The sequence below is a fragment of the Ruditapes philippinarum genome, unplaced genomic scaffold, assembly GCF_026571515.1.
Source record: "Ruditapes philippinarum isolate M1 unplaced genomic scaffold, ASM2657151v2 ctg1133_1_1_1_1, whole genome shotgun sequence".
NCBI lineage: Eukaryota > Metazoa > Mollusca > Bivalvia > Venerida > Veneridae > Ruditapes > Ruditapes philippinarum.
This window is the reverse complement of record NW_026855123.1, coordinates 1-22,958: the sequence shown is the minus strand read 5'-3', so window position 1 is coordinate 22,958 and position 22,958 is coordinate 1. Positions and strand designations below refer to the sequence as shown.

The 22,958-nt window shown below is 34.8% G+C and overlaps 1 protein-coding gene across 1 annotated transcript in view; it reads left to right on the top strand.

The window, feature by feature from the left end:
* The window catches only part of LOC132742161 (ubiquitin carboxyl-terminal hydrolase 8-like), an 86,359-nt gene extending 65,970 nt beyond the window's left edge, over window positions 1–20,389 (top strand). The window contains exons 19-34 of the mRNA XM_060730490.1: window positions 597–728; window positions 1,221–1,379; window positions 2,213–2,344; window positions 2,930–3,110; window positions 3,973–4,033; window positions 5,648–5,755; window positions 6,310–6,478; window positions 7,132–7,263; window positions 7,809–7,995; window positions 8,902–8,962; window positions 11,306–11,436; window positions 12,812–12,917; window positions 13,743–13,847; window positions 14,404–14,526; window positions 14,963–15,076; window positions 20,330–20,389. Coding sequence (XP_060586473.1) covers window positions 597–728; window positions 1,221–1,379; window positions 2,213–2,344; window positions 2,930–3,110; window positions 3,973–4,033; window positions 5,648–5,755; window positions 6,310–6,478; window positions 7,132–7,263; window positions 7,809–7,995; window positions 8,902–8,962; window positions 11,306–11,436; window positions 12,812–12,917; window positions 13,743–13,847; window positions 14,404–14,526; window positions 14,963–15,076; window positions 20,330–20,389 — 1,961 coding nt within the window. The remainder of the gene's footprint in view (window positions 1–596; window positions 729–1,220; window positions 1,380–2,212; window positions 2,345–2,929; window positions 3,111–3,972; window positions 4,034–5,647; window positions 5,756–6,309; window positions 6,479–7,131; window positions 7,264–7,808; window positions 7,996–8,901; window positions 8,963–11,305; window positions 11,437–12,811; window positions 12,918–13,742; window positions 13,848–14,403; window positions 14,527–14,962; window positions 15,077–20,329) is intronic.
* The last annotated feature ends 2,569 nt before the right edge of the window (window positions 20,390–22,958 follow it).

The following is a 22,958-nucleotide window of genomic DNA, read 5'->3' as shown; positions in this document are numbered from 1 at the left end:
CGATTTGGATCGGAATATCCGTCGATGAGTAAAATGTTAAAATTTATGATGGGGAAATGTGAAAATTGATTGGTTCTTACAATCACCAACGTCAAGGTAATTCATATGTTGCATTAGTTTAGCACTGTAAACAGTATGGTTAATCTTTTTCTTCCTTACCTTGTTATTTTATAAAAAGTATCAACTTCTGAATAGAGTATGGTTAATGTTTCATCATGATATAAAAAATAAACTGTATAGAGATAGAAAATGTAAACTAACAGTAAAAATTTTAATAATTTCTAGACAGTTGGTTTAAACATATTTATTTAAGCTCGATTGCAAGCAAGTTCTTGCAACTTATAATAATCACTTTTGAGTCCGCTTCCTGGAACCAACCAGTACTGGTGTCATATGAAAAAACATGCTCGTTACCCGAGTAGGGCTCGAACCCATGATCTCTTGGTTGAGAGGCATAGACCTTAACCACTCGGCCACCGCTCCCCTTTAAACTTGACAGTTGTATTAAGAAACAATAAAGTATACTGGTTAATGCCATTTAGATATTGTTTTTTAGAAACTGTGCTTCATATTAGTGTCATTTCTGTAAATTATAGAAGCTAAGACAAAGCCTAAACCGGTTCCCTCACCAAGCCTACAGAAAAGCTGGGAGAAACAGCTGGATCCCAGCACAAACAGATACTTCTATATCAACTATAATGAGGGAATCACACAATGGAATCCACCAGGTTAGTATTAAAGGTGGTTCCCTGCTTTCTTAAATATTGTTATATTTGAACCTTGAGATAACTAAACAAAGGGAACAGATGTTAGTTATAAGTGCTGAATCTCAGCTGTCTTGTGCATAAATAGCTGGCCTATTCAAAGAATACTTGGGCTATTTTACCTACCCTGTATCAGTGTAACATTGTGTTAATGTAACACATATGGTGTTGGTGTATATCACTATCAGTGTTGGTGTTACACTCATGGTGTTGGTGTAAAACATATGGTGTTGGTGTAACACTATCAGTGTTGGTGTAACATGCTTGGTGTTGGTGTAACACATATGATGTTGGTGCTACACATATGGTGTTGGTGTAACACATACGGTGTTGGTGTAACACTATTGGTATTGGTGTAACACTATTGATGTTAGTGTAACTGAAGGTATTCGATTGGCTCATGATTTTTGACCATTATCTAGCAGGGTAGACTTAATCAAGATGTGGTCTTTATAGACAGGTTGGAAGCAGAGCAAAGGGAAAAGTTGCGACTGGAGAAAGAAAGATCAGAGAAGGAAACATTGGAAAGACAGAAAAGAGAAAAGGATGAAGAAGATAGAAAAAAAGCTGCAGAGGATAAACGTGTGGCTGCTGAAAAGATCAGGTTAATGAATGGTAAGTTTAAAATTACTTTATTATAAATATGAAAATTGCCGGAAATTTCATCTGGCATAGGGGCTGTACAATAGCACGCTTAGGAATAATGTAATTTTACCGTCATACGCTCTTTTAAGAAAATAGTTACGGTTGTAATGACATAAATTTCCATTGAAAATTAAGATAGAAAATTTAAAATATTATGGAATATGGTAGAATTTGCAAAACAATATCTGACAATACATGTATGATTGCGATTTGGATCGGAATATCCGTCGATGAGTAAAATGTTAAAATTTATGATGGGGAAATGTGAAAATTGATTGGTTCTTACAATCACCAACGTCAAGGTAATTCATATGTTGCATTAGGTTAGCACTGAAAACAGTATGGTTAATCTTTTTCTTCCTTACCTTGTTATTTTATAAAAAGTATCAACTTCTGAATAGAGTATGGTTAATGTTTCATCATGATATAAAAAATAAACTGTATAGAGATAGAAAATGTAAACTAACAGCAAAAATTTTAATAATTTCTTGACAGTTGGTTTAAACATATTTATTTAAGCTCGATTGCGACACAAGTTCTTGCAACTTATATTAATCACTTTTGAGTCCGCTTCCTGGAACCAACCAGTACTGGTGTCATATGAAAAAACATGGTCGTTACCCGAGTAGGGCTCGAACCCATGATCTCTTGGTTGAGAGGCATAGACCTTAACCACTCGGCCACCACTCCCCTTTAAACTTGACAGTTGTATTAAGAAACAATAAAGTATACTGGTTAATGCCATTTAGATATTGTTTTTTAGAAACTGTGCTTCATATTAGTGTCATTTCTGTAAATTATAGAAGCTAAGACAAAGCCTAAACCGGTTCCCTCACCAAGCCTACAGAAAAGCTGGGAGAAACAGCTGGATCCCAGCACAAACAGATACTTCTATATCAACTATAATGAGGGAATCACACAATGGGATCCACCAGGTTAGTATTAAAGGTGGTTCCCTGCTTTCTTAAATATTGTTATATTTGAACCTTGAGATAACTAAACAAAGGGAACGCGATGTTAGTTTATAAGTGCTGAATCTCAGCTGTCTTGTGCATAAATAGCTGGCCTATTCAAAGAATACTTGGGCTATTTTACCTACCATGTGTCAGTGTACATTGTGTTGATGTAACACATATGGTGTTGGTGTATATCACTATCAGTGTTGGTGTTACACTCATGGTGTTGGTGTAAAACATATGGTGTTGGTGTAACACTATCAGTGTTGGTGTAACATGCTTGGTGTTGGTGTAACACATATGATGTTGGTGCTACACATATGGTGTTGGTGTAACACATACGGTGTTGGTGTAACACTATTGGTATTGGTGTAACACTATTGATGTTAGTGTAACTGAAGGTATTCGATTGGCTCATGATTTTTGACCATTATCTAGCAGGGTAGACTTAATTAAGATGTGGTCTTTATTTAAGGGTGGTCTTTATTCAGGAATGGTGATTACTTTAATGTATTCTTAAGCAAAAATGTGACTGTATCTACATTATTGAACAAATTACAACAGATGAAGTTAAAGGTGGTACATACACTACACGATTGAATGATGAACCCTCCACACCGAAGTCAGGCGGACTCAAGAGGTCAAACTCCTCTCCAAATATTGGACAGATAATGGAAGATGAGGCTAAACTCCCTCAAAGGAAACCAACACCGTTTGTTGACCGAGGAAATGAAACAGTTAAAAAGTATTTAAGTTTTTAGCTCACCTGAGCACATGAGTGGTGGTATTGTACTCAAAATAGCTTGAATTGATTTGATCCACTGATGGCCCGATTGTGTTTATAATAGAAATAAGCTTTTAACTGGGTAAACCTCAAACATAAGGTGACTGAAATAATGCATGAAGGGCCACTCGAAATGTTTCGCCGCCAATAAAGCAAGATTGTTGCCATATGACCTTTACTGTGTCAGTGTTAGTAAAATAAAGAAGAGTATTCTCTGTTAGCCCCACATGAAGACAAAATGGTGGCCAATCCACCTAACCACATGGGTAATAGTTTTCAGGATTATTCCAGAAGTGAAGTATTTTCAGTCTCCTTTTCTATGTAAAACTATAGAAAATATCTGCTTAACTCAGGATTTTTAAGATTTTTAACAACTTTCCTAGATAACTAACCAGTAATTTCCAAATTCTTCACAAGTTGTCGGCTACAAAACTCAAATGGTTTTTCAATCATTGACAAATTATCATTAGACTCAATGTGAAAGAGATCAATTGTCAAGTTGAATTTTTTTGCCTAAGGATCAAACCGGTGAACCCCTGGGTAACGAATCCTATGGTCTCCTTATTAAACTGAGTGGAAGGTCTGTTTTTAAGTGAGAAAACAAAAATTTCAAAAGTTTCAAAGTGTTATACTGTTTCCCTCTCTCTCATCTGGAATGTTTACTTTAAATCTTACAGAGAACTCGGCAATGATAACCTGAATAACATACCTCTGACCATATTTCTTGCTTTTATTTGTAAAGTGAAAATGTTTTAATTGGATGTGATTTTAAAACAGGTGAAAAAAACATACCATTTACCATTTTTATTTACTGTTTTTTCAGACCAGTGCCTTTAACTTTACCTGCAAAAAGAAAAATTTTGAATCCAGTCTATGGAAATCAGGTAAGTGATTTGACATGATATTAAATAATTGTGAAACTAAGTGTTATTCTACTAACAAGCTAGCGTAGTGAAAGTTTTTGTTTCAGAGATATATTCAAGTTTGTCTCATAGAAATTATGTGTCTTGAATTGTTTTGGGGGAATAGGAACACGGTGGCAGGAATTCTAGATTGGGACAATCATTTTCTTCTCAACTTGATGAAAGTATTGTTTTGACATATTTAATACATTTACATTGTAGATCACTATGAGATTATTGTTAAAGTTATTTTTTTGTGCCTCCATTTTAGAGGGGGGTGGGGGGGCATTTAGTGAGTCTGTCTATCTGAGCTAACATAGAGTTATGAGCTTCATTCCGAAGTTAAATAAAGAACAAAAACTCATAAAATTCATATTGTGACCTTTTTTTGTTTTGTATGAGCTTATGAACTTACGTCCAGGTGTAGTTAATGAGCTTATTTGCTTCTTAAATATCAAATGTTGGTACGTCCGCACTACCGAATAAGGATAAGGGGCCATAATCTAACTGTAAATAGAACTAAAGAGAACAATAGAGTTCATTCAGTAACAATAGAGTAAGGGGCCATTGGCCCTTTATTAAACAATAGAAAATAACAAAAGAAACGGCCCCTTATTCGATTTCGGTCAGTTGTCCGTCCGTCCGATTTAGAATGCTAGGGAGAGAGCACGAGAAGAGGAAGAACAACACTGGAAAGATTTTGCTGCAGTAGAAGAAAGAATTAAACAGATGAAGGCAGAAGACCAAAGAAAGGTTGAAATCTGGGTCCAAATATCAGGTTATTTTCGTGTACAGCAAATGGAACTTCAAAAGCGGCTGAATACCTTTAAATAGAAGTGTTGACATAATAATGTTAAAGATCCTGTAACACAATTTGTTGATAGTTTTATATCATAAATATTATAAATGCTTAAATGAAGATTTATCAATATTGTAAGTTCAAAAAAGCATATTTTGTGAAGATAATACTGAATTTACATTTCATGTTAATAAAGGCAGATAGTTAGAAATTTATTTTCTATAAAGTCTAAGTCAAAATTTTCATTAAGAAATGATTGCATATATTTTCATGATTAAATACATGTATAATGTAGACAAATCTTAATTATATCATGCAAGATCTTTTAATCAAGATTTGACGTATTAATCTAGACGGCCTGTGTATTGGCTCCTGCTGTTAGCTTCGGCATTTATTGTCTAGACAAATTTGATCTAATCTAATTAAGTCTAATTAAGATTGAAACCATAATTTGTAAGGGTTATTGGTTATGAAATTGGATTTTGATATGTTTAGTTATGTTGTTTTTTACACTTGCCCTGTCAGACAAGTCCTTTTGGATCTCACTTGCCAAGATCCGAATTTATTGTTGTCCCGGGCAGTCAGACAACCATTAATGTGGAGACCTGCCTTTGTTGCTCTTGTGGCCTCAATTGTTTAGTTATTAAAGTTGCTGATTTAAAATATCTTACCTTCCGCTACTTTAGGAGACATTCTGGCTGGGTACTTTTGATTGATATGCCCTGATGCCTGTTTGAGACTAAAATGATAATTATATGGTCAATAGGTTTTGAAATTACATTTTTTTTGCTGTTCAGGCAAGGGAAAAAATTGAACTTGAAGAAAGGCTCAAGAGAGAGAGGGAGTTGGGAGCTCAGCTGGAGAAAGATATATTAGCTGCCTTAGAGAAAAAGCGAAGGCAACAGGTAATATACGTAATATAACCACTTATTCTTTTATATCTTCTGGGGGGTCTATGGTTAGTGGTTAAGGTCATTGATGTCAAACCATTGGTCCCTCACTGCTGTTGGTTCAAATCTCACCAGAGACTTTGGATTCTTATATTTGAGGAAGCTATCCAGCTAGGTTATGGAATATTGGTGGTTCTCTTCAGGTGGCTTTTGCCTGAAATAATGCAGGACGTGGCACCAGAGGTCTTTCTACCCAAGTAAAGCTGGAGAGTCGCCATATATACATTTCAATGTTGGTGGGACTTAAAAACTTAAATTGTACCTTAACATAATAAATTTTCATATCTAAACTTTTGAGCATAAATGAATCTGATGCAGTAGAATCTCTACAGAGTAACACCCTTTTTGTGAGGAAAATTGTTATTGAAATGTGTTGCTCTAGAATATTAGATTTGTTGTGAAGTCGTACTTTGGAAAGAATGAAACTGATGCTGTAAATACTAATGAGTGCCACTAAGTTGAGGTTGCATTGTAGATCTTTTCAAGAAATGACATGTGCTATTTTGTAGATTGAGCTAGACAGGTTGGAAGCAGAGCGAAGGGAAAAGTTACGACTGGAGAAAGAAAGAACAGAGAAGGAAACATTGGGAGAAGAGAAAAGAGAAAGGGATGAAGAAGATAGAAAGAAAGCTGCAGAGGCTAAATGTGTGGCTGTTGAAAAGATCAGGTTAATGAATGGTAAGTTTAAACTAACTTTATTATAAATGTGAAAATTGATGGTGGGAATGTTAAAATAGATCATTGAAATGTTAAAATTGATTATGGGAAAATGTGAAAATTGATTATGGAAAATGTAAAAATAGATTGGTTCTTATAATCACCATCATCAAGGTAATTCACATGTTGCATTAGGTTAATAGCACTGTAAACAGTATGGTTCATCTTTTTCTTCCTTGTTATTCTATAAATAGTATCAACTACTGAATAGAGTACGATTAATGTTTCATCATGGTACAAAAATTAAACTGTATAGAGATAGAAAAATGTAAACTAACGGCAAAAATTTTAATAATTTCTTGACAGTTGGTTTACGCATATTTATTTAAGCTTGATTGCGAAACAAGTTCTTGCAACTTATATTAATCACTTTCGAGTCCGTTTCCTGGAACCAACCAGTACTGGTGTCATATGAAGAAATATGGTCGTGACCCGAGTAGGGCTCGAACCCATGATCTCTTGTTTGAGAGGCAGACACATTATCAACAATTCTACCGCTCCTCTTTAAACTTGACAGTTGAATTAAGAAACAATAAAGTATACTGGTTAATGCAATTAAGATATTGTTTCTTAGAAACTGTGCTTCATATTAGCGTAATTTCTGTAAATTATAGAAGCTAAGACAAAGCCTAAACCGGTTCCCTCACCAAGCCTACAGAAAGGCTGGGAGAAACAGCTGGATCCCAGCACAAACAGATACTTCTATATCAACCATAATGAGGGAACCACACAATGGGATCCACCAGGTCAGTATTAAAGCTGGTTCCTTGCTTTCTAAAATATTGTTATATTTGAGCATTGAAGTATATAAACAAAGGGATCCGATGTGAGATTATAAATGCTGAATCTCAGCTGTCTAGTGCATAAATAGCTGGCATATTCAAAGAATACTTGGGCTATTTTACCTACCCATGTGTCAGTGTCACGTTGTGTTGATGTAACACTTTTATGGTTAGGTGTAACACTATCAGTGTTGGTGTGACACTCTTGGTGTTGGTATAACACTTTTGGTGTTGGTGTAACACTATCATTGTTGGTGTAACACTCTTGGTGTTGGTGTTACACATATGGTGTTGGTGTTACACTATTGGTATTGGTGTAAATCTATTGATGTTAGTGTAACTGAAGATATTCGATTTGATCATGATTTTTGACCATTATCTAGCAGGGTAGACTTACTTTAGATGTGGTCTTTATTTGAGGGTGGTCTTTATTCATTGATGGTGATTACTTTAATGTATTCTTAAGCAAAAGTGTGACTGTATCTACATTTTTAAACAAATTACAACAGGTAAAGGTAAAGTTGGTACATACACTACACGATTGAATGATGAACCCTCCACACCGAAGTCAGGCGGACTCAAGAGGCCAAACTCCTCTCTCTCTCCAAATATTGGACAGATAATGGAAGATGAGGCTAAACTCCCTCAAAGGAAACCAACACCGTCTGTTGTCCAAGGAAACAAACCTGTTAAAAGGTATTTAAGTTTTTAGCGCACCTGAGCACATGAGTGGTGGTTAAGTACTTAAAATAGCTTAAATTTATTTGATCCACTGAACAAGATGGCCCGATTGTGTTTAAAATAGAAAGAAGCTTTTAACTGGGTAAACCCAAAACATAGGGTGACTAAAATAATGCATGAAGGGCCACCCAAGATGTCCTGCCACAAATAAAGCAAGAAAATTGCCATATGACCTTTACTGTGTCAGTGTCACTAAAAAAAGAAGAGTATTCTCTGTTAGCCCTACATGCAGACAAAATGGTGGTCAGTCCACCTAACCACATGCGTAATAGTTTTCAGGATTATTCCAGAAGTGAAGTATTTTCAGTCTCCTTTTCTATGTAAAACTATAGAAAAAGACTGCCTAACTCGGGATTTTCAGGATTTTTTTACCAACTTTCCTAGATAACTAACCAGTAATTTACAAATTCTTCACAAGTTATCGGCTACAAAACACAAATGGTTTCTCAATCATTGGTGAGGGGGAAATTATCATAAGACTCAATGTCAAAGAGATCTGTTGTCAAATTGATTTTTTTTGCCTAAGGATCAAACCAGTAAGCACCTGGGTAACGAATCCTATGGTCTCCCTATCAAACTGAGTGGGCGGGTTTGTTTTTAAATGAGAAATTAAAAAAAAAAAAGAAAAAAAAACAAACTTCAAAATGTTTCAAAGTGTTATACTGTAAGTGTTGCCCTCTCTCAGATCTGGAGTGCTTACTTTAAAACTTACAGAGAACTCTGCAATGATAACTCGAATAACATACCTCTTGACTATATTTCTTGCTTTTATTTGTAAAGTGAAAATGTTTTAATCGGATATGATTTTAAAACAGGTGGGAAAAACATACCATTTACCATTTTCATTTAATGTTTTTTCAGACCAATGCCTGTTGCTTTACCTGCAAAAAGAAGAGATTTGAATCCAGTCTATGGAAATGTGGTAAGTGATTTGACATGATATTAAATAATTGTGAAACAAAGTGTTATTCTACTAACAAGCTTGCTTAGTGAAAGTTTTTGTTTCAGAAATATATTCAAATTTGTCTCATAGAAATTATATGTCTTGAATTGTTTTTGAGGAACGGGAGCACGGTGGCAGGAATTCTAGATTGGGACAATCATTGTCTTCTCAACTACTGAAAGTATTGTTTTGACATATACATGTATAATACATTAACATTTAAGTTAAATATTTTCCATTTTTTTGTGCCAAAACTTTAGGGGGAGCATTTAGTCCGTCCGTTATGAGCTTCATTCCGAAATTAAATAAAGAACAAAAACTCATAAAATTCATAATGTGAGCTATTTTTTGTTTTTATGAGCTTATGGACATACGTCCAGGTGTAGTTAATGAGCTTATTTGCCTGTTGGTATGTCCGCACTACCGAATAAGGATAAGGGACCATCATCTAACTGTAAATAGAACAAAAGAGTTCATTCAGTAACAATAGAGTAAGAGGCCATTGGCCCTCTATAAAACAAAAGAAATTAACAAAAGGAACGGCCCCTTATTCCATTTTGTTCGGATGTCCGTCCATCCTTCCGTCTGTTCTCTTTTTGTGTCGCACTTGGCTCAAAAAGTATTTGACCTAGAGTCATAAAACTTTACCGAAATGTTGATCGGTATTTATAGTTGTGCACCTGGGTATTTTCGTGTGGATATATTCAGTATGTTTAGAGTTATTGCTCTTGACTTAGTAAAAATTTGCAATTTTAAATTGTGTCGCACGTAACTCAAAAAATATTTGACCTAGAGTCATAAAATTTTACAGGACTGTTGCTCAGCATGTGAAGTTGTGCACTTGTGTATTTTCATGTGGATATATTTAGTATTTATAGAGTAATTGCCCTTGATTTAGAAAAAATTGGCAAAATACAACTTGTGTCGCACATAACTCAAAAAGTATTTGACCTAGAGTCATGAAACCTTACAGGACTGTTGCTCAGCATGTGAAGTGCACCTGGGTATTTTCATGTGGGTATATTTAGTATTTTCATAGTTATTGCCCTTGACTTAGTAAAAAATTGCAAATTTCAACTAGTGTTGCATGTAACTAAAAAAGCATTTGACCTAGAGTCATGAAACTTTACAGGAATATTGATCAGCATGTGAAGTTGTGCACCTGGGTATTTTCATGTGGATTTATTCTGTTTTGTCGGAGTTATTGCTAAAAAAGTATTTGACCTAGGGTCATGAAACTTTACAGGAATGTTGATCAGCATGTGAAGTTGTGCACCTAAATATTTTCGTTTTGATTTATATAGTATTTGTAGAATTTTTGTCCTTGACTTAGTAAACATTTGCAATTTTCAACTTATGTCACATATAGCTAAAAAAGTATTTGACATAGGGCCATGAAACTCTACAGGAATGTTGATCTGCATGTGAAGTTTTGCGTCTGGGGTTTCACTTGTTAATTAATATATTATTTGGGTAGTTCAAAATGTATTTAACCTAGAATCATGAAACTTAACTGGAATGTTGGCCAGCATATGTAGTTGTGCACCTTGGATTTCGCTTGTGGATTTATCCAGTATTTGTAGAGTTATTGCCCTTGACCATTTCATTATGTTGTGTTATTTGTTCCTTGAGTGCTTGAGTTAGAAAAAAACACGTTTGCAGGAATAATGATCAACATCGCTGTGAAGCTATGCACCTGGGATTTTGCATGCGATTTTTTTCAGTTTTGTTAGTTATGGCCCTTGACTTAGTATAAATTTGCAATTTTTAACTTGTTTATGCATAGCTCGAAGAATTTGACCTGTAGGCCTGAAAGTTTACAAGAATGTTGGTCAGCGTGTGTACTTATGCACCTTGTTGTCCGCTTGTGGATTAATTCAGTATTTGTAAAGTTCTTGCCCTTTACTTAGTAAAAGATATTTGGTTTTCAACCTGTAGCACATGTAGCCTAAAAATATTTGACCTAGAGTCAAAAGATTGTCAAAACAGTGGAGTGTGGGGGCACTCCCGTCCTATGAACACATTTCTAGTTTATATTTAATGTAATCATTGATGAGTTATGCCATAAAGTAGGCTTTCTGAAGGTTTTTGTAAGATTTTTTTTTTAAGTTAATCAAGCAGACATTACTAATTATAAATTATAGTCTGTGGAAATTACTAAATAAAGAGGCATTTCCCAGGTTAAGTCAATAAGTATGTAACCTTGTAAAAGTATAACTCGTCTGATGACTGACTCTTCTTGTCATTGCAAGAGAACCAGTGAAGTTTTTAATCACTGTTTTGTGATTTTATTTAAGCAAATGAATACACACATTTTTTCAGGGTCGTGCATTGACTGGATTGCGTAACCTTGGTAACACATCTTATATGAACAGCACGATACAGTGTCTGAACAATACGTCGCCACTAGTTACGTACCTTCTTACAGATATGTTCCTGAATGATATTAAAAAGTGAGTATACCATGACTTTAATCAATCCTATGGAATGAAATTGATAAAATGATGTGAGAGGTGGCCAAGTGATGAACATTTTATTGTATATATATATATTAAGCCGCTTAATCTACATCTGTAGCCCATGGCACTTAACCCATTACCAGATATATACGCCTTACTACGCCTTCATCACCCCCCCCTTTTTTTGATGTCCCAAATAGTGAAAAAAGCCTCATTTAGGCCCCCAACATTTGTTTTTTGTTTGAAAACTGTTGTTTGATGACTTTCGGCGCTGCCCCCTATCAAAAAGATACATTAGGAGGGTACCAGAAGGGGGATGTGACTCCCTCATCGCCAAGAAGATTTTGACCTTGTGATGGGGCTAAAAATAACCTCAGGTTGATCATAAGGTAACGTGTAACCAATGCTGAAAAACATTTGACTCTGTCTCTATCCATTGAGAAGTTGCATCACTTTGAAATCAATTTTGATTGGAAAAAATCAACGCAAAATAGTGATTTTCTGCAATTTTGAGATGCCCCTCGTTGCCATGGTAACAGGAAATTTATGACTGAGCTAGGCGTTGCAAAGGCAATGGTCCAGTTAACATTTGTGCTAAGTGTGATTAGTATTGAAGCATTTTTTATAGTTTCATTGCAATTTGAACTTGTAACGGGAGGTTTTTCAATGAAAACAGCCATTTTTTATAAAATGCTCATGTGGTAATGGGTTAATATTCACAAAAATCACCTTTGATATGTCAAAATGAGGAGAAATAACCTTCACCCTGTTAAGAGCGGGGTAGAAATATGATGATAAAAATAGCAAAATTTTGTCATAGTTTACTTCGAACCTGCTTTCTTAGATCAAAAGGGAGAGCATCAGAGTTGTATTCCTGGATTTTGGTGATTCAATCTTCGGGCAAGGTAAAAAAACTTTGACAATTGATATCGGACATTGATTGTAATGGTCATTTGTTTCTCTCAGCTGATTCATTAGTCTGTCACTTTTAGACAAATTGTTAAAATTACATGAATATTACAGACTCAGTTTAATTGAGTCTGTTCATAAGGGATGATGAAATAGTGCAACATCTCTTTGCTCCCTAGCACCAGCTTGAGCGGTACTCAATTTTCAAAACTTAAAAGTACTGGAATCTCAACCGATTAAGTGGATCTGATCATTGAGATATGATGTTAAAAAAAATGTTACGATCGACCAAAAAAGTTATACAATTTGTGTGAAAACCAGACAACAAAAACAAACAAACTAACTTAAGCAGAATATTTTAATTTTCCTTACACAACTGGAGGTTTGTAGCCTTAAGTTTTGATTTGATGTTTATCATATACATGCCTTATACTATACATATAAATGATTTACATTACAGGGGAGGAAAGTCTGGAAACATATGGGAAGTAACAGATGATTTTGCATACTTGGTTAAGTCCCTTTGGTCAGGACAGTACAGTTTCATTACTCCTAGAGATTTTAAGGTAATGATATGTTTTAATTACAGGATATGTATTACTGGAAATGTTGGAAATGTTTTATGGGGTTATTTTACATTGTTGAGTACAATACTGAATTCTATTGGTCAAGTACACAGCTGTAAATCCTATATTGGACGAGGCACTGGCCTATAGAAATTGTTGTATACCTTTTAGTGAATAGAAATTGTTCAATACTTTTTATTGAAAAGAAAATTGTTCCGTACCTTTAATTGAAAAGAAATTGTTCCAATATTAAAAGCAAATTATATGAATTGAATAATAAAAAAAACATATTTACTTAATACATTGTAGTTCAAGTTCAGTCCCTGAAATATTCAAAGTTTTATTAATGCTTTGATATGATATCTTAAAATCTGTTTTTTCTCCCAATTGTTTAAACTATGGAAAGTGTATAGGCGCAAAAGAAGAATTTATTTTTTAGAAAGACTTTGTATGCCACAGAAATTATCTATTGTATGCCACAGAAATTATCTATTTACCAGAGTTTCCAAAGGAAAAAATCTGGTAATTAGTTTTAATTGCAAAATGATAACACTATGCACCAGGTCCGACTTTTTCACTAACATTCTCAAATTGAGAAAAATCTCAAGTGGTAAGTTGAGAATTTTAGTGAAAGCCAAACTGAGAAAAATCTTAATCTCAGTTTCAGAATTGAGAAAAATCTCTGATTTAAGCTGTGATTTTTTTTACTATGTTAGTGAAAGCCGAGCCAGGTGATGACTAAGCTTCTGTGAAACATGAACGTTGAAAACCTGGTTTTGTGGCATTGCATCATTAAGTGTTTTATGTTGGCCAATTTATTTACAGTCTGTGGTAGGGAAACATCAGCCAATGTTTGCTGGCTATGAGCAACAAGATAGTCAAGAATTTCTTACATTTCTTCTGGACAGTCTTCATGAGGGACTCAATAAGGTAGGCAAGATTTAAGTCTTTCAACAGTATTATATTGTGCCTTGATACCAATTGAGATTAGCCAAAATCATCTTTCTTGTTTTGGGGGACGTATGACCTATACTGTGTTAAGAAAGGGAGTGTTGGCCAAATGGTTATGGTGTTTGCCTTTCAACCCAGAGATCATGGGTTCGAGCCCTAATTTGGTCACATCAGTGTTTTTTCATAGGACACCAGTACTGGTTGGTTATAGGTAGCAGACTTGAAGGTGATTAAGAACTTGTTTAGCAATCAAGCTTAAATAAATATGTTTAAACCACTGTGTTTATATGCTGTAAAACCAACCAAACAAACAAGCCTTGCTAACTGGTCAAAATTTTAAGAGTTGTAATTTTGAAAGTGTAAATAGATATTAAAATGTTAGATTAAACTTGGGGGGGGGGGGGGGTGGCTTAAACAAATTAAATGAATTTCGTAATCAATAAATTAACAAATTAAAGTGAAAACTGGGAGAAAATGTTTCTGTTTATTTCCTCATTATAACCAATCAGTTGTATCTTGTTTTTGCTACAATCAGGTAAAGACCCGTCCAAAGATAGCTGACCAAGTTAATGACAAGCTACCAGACCACATTGGTGCAGAAATAGCTTGGAATAATCATAAACTACACAATGAATCCATAATTGTTGAACTGTTTCAGGTAAATATTTATCACTGTTTACCTGTTTCATGTAAAAACGTATAATTGTAGAGCTGTTTCAGGTAAGAATATATTGTTTTATTTCATGCTTTCCAATGTTTTAGTGTAATATATCAGATGATTATATTGTGATAAACCACTAGTGAAATTTATAAAATATAATTTTCACTGTAGCCAGACTAGATCTGAATGCAGATGAAAAGAGTATTAAATTGTTGTCTTTCAAAAACTTTAATTAAGCCTATTATTCAAACATTTAAAAAGTAATCAACATGAAACCTCTGAATACTTGCTTACCATGGACAAGGTGCAGTTGATAAGACAAAGACGCATAAATCTAAATGCAATAGTTTTGGAGTTATGACCCTTTTTAAATTAAGAATTTTTAACAGACAAGCGTTTTATATTGAATGAGGTGCTCTTTGTTTGTTTTCAGGGTCAGTTAAAATCAACCATCATGTGCCTGACATGTAGGAAGAAGAGTGTTACGTTTCAAGCCTTCATGTTTCTGTCGCTACCAATACCGTCGTCTGGTAAATGCACTCTCCAGGTAAATATGATATTCTCATTCTCCCATGAAATAATTCCTTGAAGCATGGTGTTGCTGGTTTTTATGCTCCCCAAAGGGAGAGCATATAGTCGCCACCTTGTCCGACTGTCCGTCCGTTGTCTTGTCCGGAGCAGAACTTGAAAACCCTTATAGATAATTTGTTTAAACTTCATACAGTGGTAGAGGGCATTAATGGGAAAGGCAGTGTCAAAGAACTATAACTCTATTTTGCCCGGTTTTTGAATTATCTCCCCTTTTAGAAAAATCTTATCCAGGACATAACTCTAAAGCTATAAGAGATATCAACATGAAACTTTGTAGGTAAATAGATCTCAATGGGTAGATGTGCAATGTACAAGAAACATAACTCCTTTTTGCCTAATTTTGGAGTTATTGCCCTTTGTTAGTTTTAACACTTTATATTTTGTCCGGAACATAACTCTAAAACTATAAGACATATCAACATGAAACATTGTAGGTAGATAGATCTCATTGAGTAGAAGTGCAATGCAAAAGAACCATAACTCTGTTAAGCCTCATTTTTTAATTATCTCCCCTTTTAGAAAAATCTTTTCCAGGACATAGCTGTAAAACTATAGAGTAGAGATATCAACATGAAACTTTGTAGGTAGATATATCTCAATGAGAAGATGTGCCCTGCACAAGAATCATAACTCTGCCTTGCCTAATTTTGGAGTTATTGCCCTTTGTTTAATTTTTACTTTTTGAACTTTGTCTGGGACATTACTCTAAAACTACAAGATATATCAACATGAAACTTGTAGGTATATAGAACTCAATGGGTAGATTTGCAGTGCACAAGAACTTGAACTCCGCCTTGCCAAATTTTGTAGTTATTGCCCTTTGTTCATTTTTACATTTTGAACTTTGTCCGTGACATAGCTCGGAAACCATAAGAGGTATCAACAAGAAACTTTGAAGATTGATAGATCGCATTGATTAGAAGTGCAGTGCAAAGAACAGTAACTCTGCCTTTCCTAATTTTGGAATTTGAACTTTTTCCAGGGACTATAAGAGGTGTACTTTCCTGTGTCCAAAACCTATTCAGGGAGCATCACCTGGCTCAAACCGGGCTCTTGTTTCCTGATGATCCCAACACATCCCCTTTCCCTCGCCCCTGCCTTCTCCCCTCTCCTCTATTGCCCTTCACTTCTGTTCTTACTTAATGCCTGTTGCCATGTGGTTAAGGTTGTTGACTTCAAACCACTTGCCCCTCATTGCTGTGAGTTTGAATCCCAACAGGGATTTTAGATTCTTTCAAATGAGGAAGCTATCCAGCTAGTTTACAGAATGTTCGTAGTCCTACTCCGGTGCCTGTTGGTGCCTGAAATAATGCATGGATAATTGGATAGGCATCTGAGGTCTTTCTATACAAGTAAAGCTTGAAAATCTGCCATATGACTTATACTGTGTTGGTGCAATAAAGAACAAAAACAAAACAAAAACAAACATCTTCATATGTTGGCTAATATCTTAAATATTTGGTGTGCTGTGTCATTTGATGAATTTCTACCCTGGGATGGTGTATCAAGTCAGTTTTGTCAGTCAAGGTCAATGCATTATTGGACAACTACAGTCTGTGATACAAGAATATTTGTTGATTTCTGGGCTTGAAAATTCATAATGTTAGAAGGAAGACAATCCTATAATGAAATGTCCAGATTGATCAATAGGAAAAGCATTGAACTGTTGAGAAAGGTGACCCAGGTCGACTTCCCAGATGGTGCAGGTCACTTTTATCATGATAAATTTAAAATGACAGCATGCCGGGAACAATGCGGTTACAGAACTGTACTAAGATGATTTTAAAGTGGCTTACTGCAGTGATCTGGAGGATGAACTACCAACACCACCCCCAACTCGTTTTAAAAATTTCTTTATAGTCAGTACTCTATATGAGGTTTAGTCCCCTTATACAAGAAGATGTTTATTAATTATTCTTTTAACCCTTAATCTGCTGGAAATCAAAGTGATTAGGCTTTGTCGTCAGTATAGATCCAGGCCAGCCTGCCCAGGTTCTTTACTATTGGAAGCTCAGTGTATTTTGATACTGAAATCTTAATCTTTGAATGAACTGTTCCAAATTTAAAACAGGGCAAAACCATTACAAATATTCAGCAGGGGTTAAAGGGTTAAGGGTTAAATTGATGAGTATGAAAATAAACTTTTTTTATGAGATTAAACTTGATATTTACCATATATGAGTTCTTGATATTATCAATAAAATACCAACCAGGCTGCCGTAGTTAGCAGTTTATCTCGATCCATTTGCTGAAAAACTATCCTGTTATGTTACTTGATAAGTAAATCATCTTGTCCAATCCTCTTGGTAAAAAAACAGGAAGTCATATGTCATTTTTCAGGTACCATTTACGTTATATATTTATGATGGTAATTGTAAACAGGAAATAAAATATCACTTTTTATTTACCATTTACTTAGTAGGTATTTATGGTGTTTATTGTTTTTACTAGCAAAATAAGTTTATTTTTTGCTCATCCATTTGCTTGCTGAGCATACTTTAAGGGGACAAGATTGTTTTGATGGCAAAGTCAAGTTGAGTAACAGAGAGACATTTTAGCCATTAAATTAAAGCTGCATGCTTCGAGATAAGTCAAAATATTTCAGGGAAATGAAACTTATGAAAAACGTTTTAGAGAAGTAAAAGTATTTACAATTCAAGAAATAATGTACATATTATTTTCGATTAATGAATTATTTTACCGTATTTTTCACCATACTTCTGCTGTATGACTTACACTGGCTATTTGTGCTTATTTTAGTAATATATGTGGATCGTAAGTGCCATTTCTAAATTGCTTTTTTATACGCCCGTTTGAAAAACGGGACGTATTATGGGAACGCCCCTGGCGGGCGGGCGGGCGGGCGGGCGGCGTCCAATTTTGTCCGGAGCATATCTCCTACATGTATGGAGGGATTTTAATGAAACTTCATATAAATGTTCACCACTATGAGGAGCAGTGTCGCGCACATGAACCAGGTCTCTAGGTCAAAGGTCAAGGTCACACTTAGAGCTCATTGAAAAATGCTTGTCCGGAGCAAAACTTCCACATGTATAGAGGGATTTCAATATTACTTGGCACAAATGTTCACCATTGTGAGGCGGAGTGTCGCGTGCAAGATTCAGGTCCTTGCGGCCAAGGTCAAGGTCACACTAGAGGTCAAAGTTCAGATAAAAATATGAAGATGTGTTTATGGACCATTTAGTCATCATTTATTGAGGGATTGTAACACAAATGGTCATTATCAAGACTATGGCTGTGATACATATAATTTAGGTCAATATATACAAGGTCAAGGTCACTAAAGATGATGAAATATCCAGATTTTTGTAAATAGAATTTAATCAAAGGGAGACAACAAAGTTATTACTTTGTTCATAAATGACTTACACAATTACTCCCTTGATCTATTTTCTAAAAATAGAATTTAATCAAAGGGCATGAAATAATCCTCTTTCTTGGACTTGAGTATGTTGTAAAGAATGTAACATTTATTTACACATGTTTCATTCATTGGTCAAGATACTTAACTGTGATAACTATGGTGTTCTGTAAACTTGGTATTTGTTCATAAAGATCATACAGTAATTACCTTATCAAATGTAAATACTTTCTCATAGAAATTTAATTATATTTTAATTTTCAAGTAAATATCAGTTCAGCTCATTCAAAGATTAAGAATTGTAATGAAATGTATTTCCCTAGAATAAAAATCTTAAATCAGAATTTTTTAGTTATTAAATTACATGTACTTTTTATACGCCCGTTTAAAAAAAGATAAAAATATGAAGATGTGTATAGGGACGATTTAATCATCATTTATTGAGGGATTGTAACACAAATGGTCATTATAATGACTACGGCTGTGACACATGTACTTTAGGTCAATATATGCAAGGTCAAGGTCACTAAAGATGGTGAAATATCCAGATTTTGTCTGGAGCATATCTCCTACATGTATGGAAGAATTTTTATAATACTTTATGGAAATGCTCACCACCATGATATGTATTGCTCCATGCATGATCCAGGTCTCCAGGTCAAAGGTCAAGGTCACACTTAGAGCTCATTGAAAAACGCTTGTCCGGAGCAAAACTTCTACATTCATAGGGGGTTTTCAATATAACTTGGCACAAATGTTCACCATTGTGAGGCTGAGTATCGCATGCAAAATTCAGATCCCTGCGACCAAAGTCAAGGTTACACATAGAGGTCAAAGTTCAGATAAAAATTTGAAGATGGTTATAGGGGACCATTTAGTCATCATTTATTGATGGATTGTAGCACAAATGGTAACTATCATGACTACAGGTGTTACACATTTAATTTAGGTTAATATTTGCAAGGTCAAGGTCACTGGAGATGATTAAATATATCCAGATGTTGTCCGGAGCATATTTTCTACATGCATGGAGGAATTTTAATGTTACTTTTATAGAATTGTTCACCACCATGAGACGTAGTGCCCTGCACATAAACCAAGTCTCTAGGTCAAAGGTGAAGGTCACAGTTAGAGCTCATAAAAAAACACTTGTCTGGAGCAAAACTTCTACATGCATAGAGGGATTTCAATATAATTTGGCACAAATGTTCATCATTGTGAGGCTGAGTGCCGTGCATAAAATTCAGGTCCCTGCGACCAAGGTCAAGGTCACACATTCTGTGCATATCTTCCCTATTGATTTGTTTTAAGGTTCATTTAACAACACAGTGCCAAGAATAAAAACTTGCTTGCTAGATAACACTTATCCATAATGCCCCCATCTCCATCTAAAGCTTTTTCGTAAACGGGCGTATTTTGTGACTATGGCACCCTTGTTATTCACTTCAGAATACCTTAGAAACAGTTTACTTTCTGATCTCAATGAAATGCCTCCCCCCACCCCCCACCAAATGTCCCTGGAAGTAGCCTACAATCAGTGATGCCTTGTATTTTTGTTGACTTCTTGGCTTGAAAATTTAATGGTTGGGACCAAAGAAACTATTATTTTCTTGTTGGAAATTTTGTCCAACAGTTGTCATCAAAAGTTACTATTATTTTCCATTTTAAGTTTCGTCTAACAGTTGGGAACAAAAATGTCATTATTTTCCAGTGAAAATTTTTGTCAAACATTTGGGAACAAAATGTAGCATGACTTCGCGTTAGGAATATGACCCAAGATGTCAGATGTCATTTTTTAGAGAATAATTTTTTTTGCGATTTTTCCAGGGATTGTCTCCCGGCCAGTTTGCACCCCCGAGGAGAAAATCCCAGGGAAGTTCCCGCTGAAAATGCCCCCACAGTGAAAATGTTCCCCGGGACTTTTTGTAAAAAATTTTGTTTTTTGGAAACTCCACACATTTTTGTTGATTTCCGTTAAAAAAGGTAGCCATTTTTTTTTCATTTTTGGGTAAATTAAATTTCCCCTTCATTGTGTACTTGAATGCCCCCCAAAACAGGTGGGCCCTTTTAAAGAAATTTTTAGTTTAAATTTAACACCCATTTTGTAAATGAATGAAAGATAAACAGGGAGGGTGTTTTTCCCCCAGCGGGGCCATAAGTACAAAAAATAGGAAAAATTTGGGCCGGTTGACTGGTGGGGTTGGGGAAAATTTTTTATTTGAGGGGAATTTTCCCGGGTCTTTTAAAAATTTATTCATAAGTATTACATTTTTTTTTTCAACAAAAAGCGAACTTCAATAACATGTTTTTAAGGGTCATTCCACTTTATATAGAAATTTTTCGTTAAAATTGTGTACTGTATTAAATTTTGCTTCTTGTTAAAAAGCATTAAAAGTGCTTCGGGCCAAGATGTAGATGATCAATGTATGATAATCAGGTGTAAATATATAATACAGATTAGTTTTTGTATGTTTGTTCGTCTGTTCATCTGTCTGTATGTCTCCAGCTTCTAGTAATTTGGCCTTATCTTAATAATTTGACTAGTATGTATACAAAATAGAATAAAATTTTCAATTCAATTTACAGATTTGTGTATGAAGGTCAATGGAGAACAAAAAATAAATGCTCACGTGGGATTTTCCTGTCAAAGGTTTAGACATGTCTTCGTTTGTGATGGGTCCGAGACCAAAGCCATATAAACTTTATGCTGTATCTGTAAGTAACAACGTTAAGTAATGTTTAGAATATGTAAAAGTCAGAACTTTTTATTTTTCAAAGATAATCATTCATTGAGTACTTGAAATAATTGAATATCAGCAATGTTGTATAATTATGCCATGTATAAGGAATGTATTTATAAACAAAATGTATTATTTAGATAGTAGAAGTTAAAGTTTATGAAATAAAGTTATGGTAACACTTTTTGTATCAGTTAATTTAAAATGTTTAAAAGGTTTATTAATTTCTTGAAATCTTCATCAAACAATAGAAAATTAAATTGTTTGTATGTTAAATTTTACTAGATTACAGGTAGGTATGTCCTGGCCTAGTGGTTAAGGTCGTTGACCTCAAACCACTTGCCCCTCACCGCTGTGGGTTCGAATCCTGACAGGGACTTTGCATTCTTTCATGTGAGAAAGCTATCCAGCTAGCTTATGGAACTTCAGTTGTTCTACTCAGGTGTCCGTTTGTGCCTGAAATAATGCATGGAAGGACACCTAAGGTCTTCATCCACCAGTAAAGCTGGAATGTCGCCATATGACCTATATGTTGGTGTGACATAAAACCCAATCAAAATAAAAACAAAACTAGATTGCTGTGCTTGAAGTTGCTGAAATATGTGGTTGTATATTTTGATATTAAGTTAAAGTAAATATTGTCACAAGGTTTTGCAATTCTTAATATTTACTCAAGGTACATTTCTGTTTATAGCTTTTCTTATTTATTTCAGAATCACTTTGGGACTCTAGATGGAGGCCATTGTAAGTTATTTGTATTTCATATTTTCAAGACATGATGGGAACTTAGTATTGTAGAAGGCTGTGTCCCCTTATGAAAAGTACTCTCCCTTGTCAATCATTTATTTCATAGTTTATCTCTTACATTAGTGATTGGTCATTAGTGATTGGTCACTTGCAGAGAAATTGATTATTACTGCTTTATTATCCAGAAAAGTAAATAAGTGGACCAACTGACAAGATATGACCAACAGCATGTGTTTAAATCAGCATAAAAACCAACTGAACAAACAACGATAAGTGATATTTTAGAGAATAAATCTGTGGGAATGTTAATTTTTTGGGGGATGGGGGGGGGGGGACATATTCACAGTATGGTGGTAGTTGGAGAAACAAGGTCATTTGAAATAAAAATAGTGATAGAAAAATAATAGAAGGGTTTAAATATCACATGGAATATTGCATTATTTTTATGAGAAAAGGCTTAAACTACCTAGTTCTTTTCACAGTACCCTGTCTGAAATATGCATTACAACTTGCTGAAATATTGTGGGACCCCTTCCCCCACCCCAACCCCACCCCACTGTTAGAAAAATACTGGATCATTATCTGATGTTGTTCAATATTATTGTACTGTATTAAAGTATCAAATTGTAGTAAAGAACATAACAAACTCCATCAAATAGAAAAGTTACTTTAAAACGGACAAATTTTGAAGATTGTAACATACATGTTGTTGTATACTTGTAGATACGGCATGTTGTAGAAATCCGACAACTCAGAAATGGTACAAGTTTGATGACCACGAGGTGTATGATACTTCAGAGTCCAGTGTCAAGGTAAGTCACGATTATTTTTAACTTGATGAAATGTTTTGAATAGAATTAAGAAAACAATGGGCAAGTACAGTAACTCGCATAACCAGGTCTTCACGTAAACCGAATCCTCAGTAAATCAAAGATTTTTCAGGGTCCCAAATTTTTCCCTTTTATTTATAA